This window comes from Penaeus monodon, chromosome 20, assembly GCF_015228065.2.
Source record: "Penaeus monodon isolate SGIC_2016 chromosome 20, NSTDA_Pmon_1, whole genome shotgun sequence".
Taxonomy (NCBI): Eukaryota; Metazoa; Arthropoda; class Malacostraca; order Decapoda; family Penaeidae; genus Penaeus; species Penaeus monodon.
Window position 1 is genome coordinate 19,146,817 of NC_051405.1, and position 1,260 is coordinate 19,148,076.

Consider the following 1,260-nt stretch of genomic DNA (forward strand, 5'->3'; position numbering starts at 1 on the left):
AAAAGTTTAAGTAGGAGAGGGGAAAAACATACAGAAAATAATCTTATTAATTAGGTTAGCCTAAACTGACAATGGAACAAACACAATAAAAGGTACAATGGTATTAATACTGCAATCAAATCTTTCATATCCTTTAAACATCTTGACATTCTCTCCAATCTCCTATCATTCATCAACCTGAATGATGCTATACCTGCTAACAATTTTTTTAGAGTGATATGATTTTCAACCCATGCAACATTACAACAGTAGATCAATACTGTGCTTCAAAGAATTTTCCCATCAAACAGCCATTCTTCTTGGACTTTCTGGCATTATTTACTCCCATGAGGGAAGTAGAGGGAGAACATTAATACATATTTCTATACCATTGATACTCAAGTTTTCCCATTCATATCATCTTTCACCTTTGGGTATGTGAGTGTGTGTGTTAAATGCCTCTTAATTCAGCAACCAAGAATCACCCTGCTGAATTCAGGACTTCTGAGGGAACGAGTTGTCGCGCCAGCCAGTCTAGGCCTTGGTGAAGACCCATTCCCGACTGGGCATCACATGGCTGGATGTGCCAGGAGCGGCCAAGGCACAGCTTGTGGACCCCCAAGCTCTCAGTCAGAGCTGCCACTCCAAGGGCACCATCACAATTCTGGAGAACAATAGAGTAATGTAGAGAAACCATGTATGAGTGAATTTTATAAGACTAAGAACTATCTATACATGCAAATATAAAAAAAAAGGCAGTATCACTTAATCCATCACATCTACATACCTCCTTGTTGGCAAAAATCAACAGAGAAGCATCCTTCAACTCGCGCTCAGTCATAAGTTTGGTCAGTTCCGACTGAGCCTCTACAAGTCTATCAACATCTGTAGCATCCACAACAAAGATGACAGCCTGGGTATTGAAGTAGTAATGCCTCCACAGGGGTCTCAGCTTTGGCTGGCCACCAACGTCCCACACTGTAAACTATGAAAGAGAGAAACAAAATAACACCTGCATTTTTATAGTTGCTTTATGTAATCATCTCCACAGAGATAAGGACAAAAGGTGTGCATTCTGAGCACTTACCTTGAAGTTTTTATATTCAATGGTCTCCACATTGAAGCCTATGGTTGGGATGGTTGACACAAATTCATCTTGCTTTAGTTTGAACAATATGGAGGTCTTGCCTGCACCATCCAGCCCAAGGGTAACTACACGCATCTCTATCCTGGCCCCAATATGAATACGGTTATCCTGCAAAGCAAAGGGAGTGATATTAC

General features: G+C 40.7%; 1 protein-coding gene across 1 annotated transcript in view; it reads right to left on the bottom strand.

Moving 5' to 3' along the window:
• Window positions 1–29: 29 nt before the first annotated feature.
• Window positions 30–1,260, bottom strand: part of LOC119585934 (E3 ubiquitin-protein ligase TRIM23-like) — an 8,516-nt gene continuing 7,285 nt past the window's right edge. The window contains exons 8-10 of the mRNA XM_037934651.1: window positions 1,067–1,234; window positions 767–964; window positions 30–643 (exon numbers count right to left, since the gene is read on the bottom strand). Coding sequence (XP_037790579.1) covers window positions 461–643; window positions 767–964; window positions 1,067–1,234 — 549 coding nt within the window. The 3' untranslated portion in view covers window positions 30–460. The remainder of the gene's footprint in view (window positions 644–766; window positions 965–1,066; window positions 1,235–1,260) is intronic.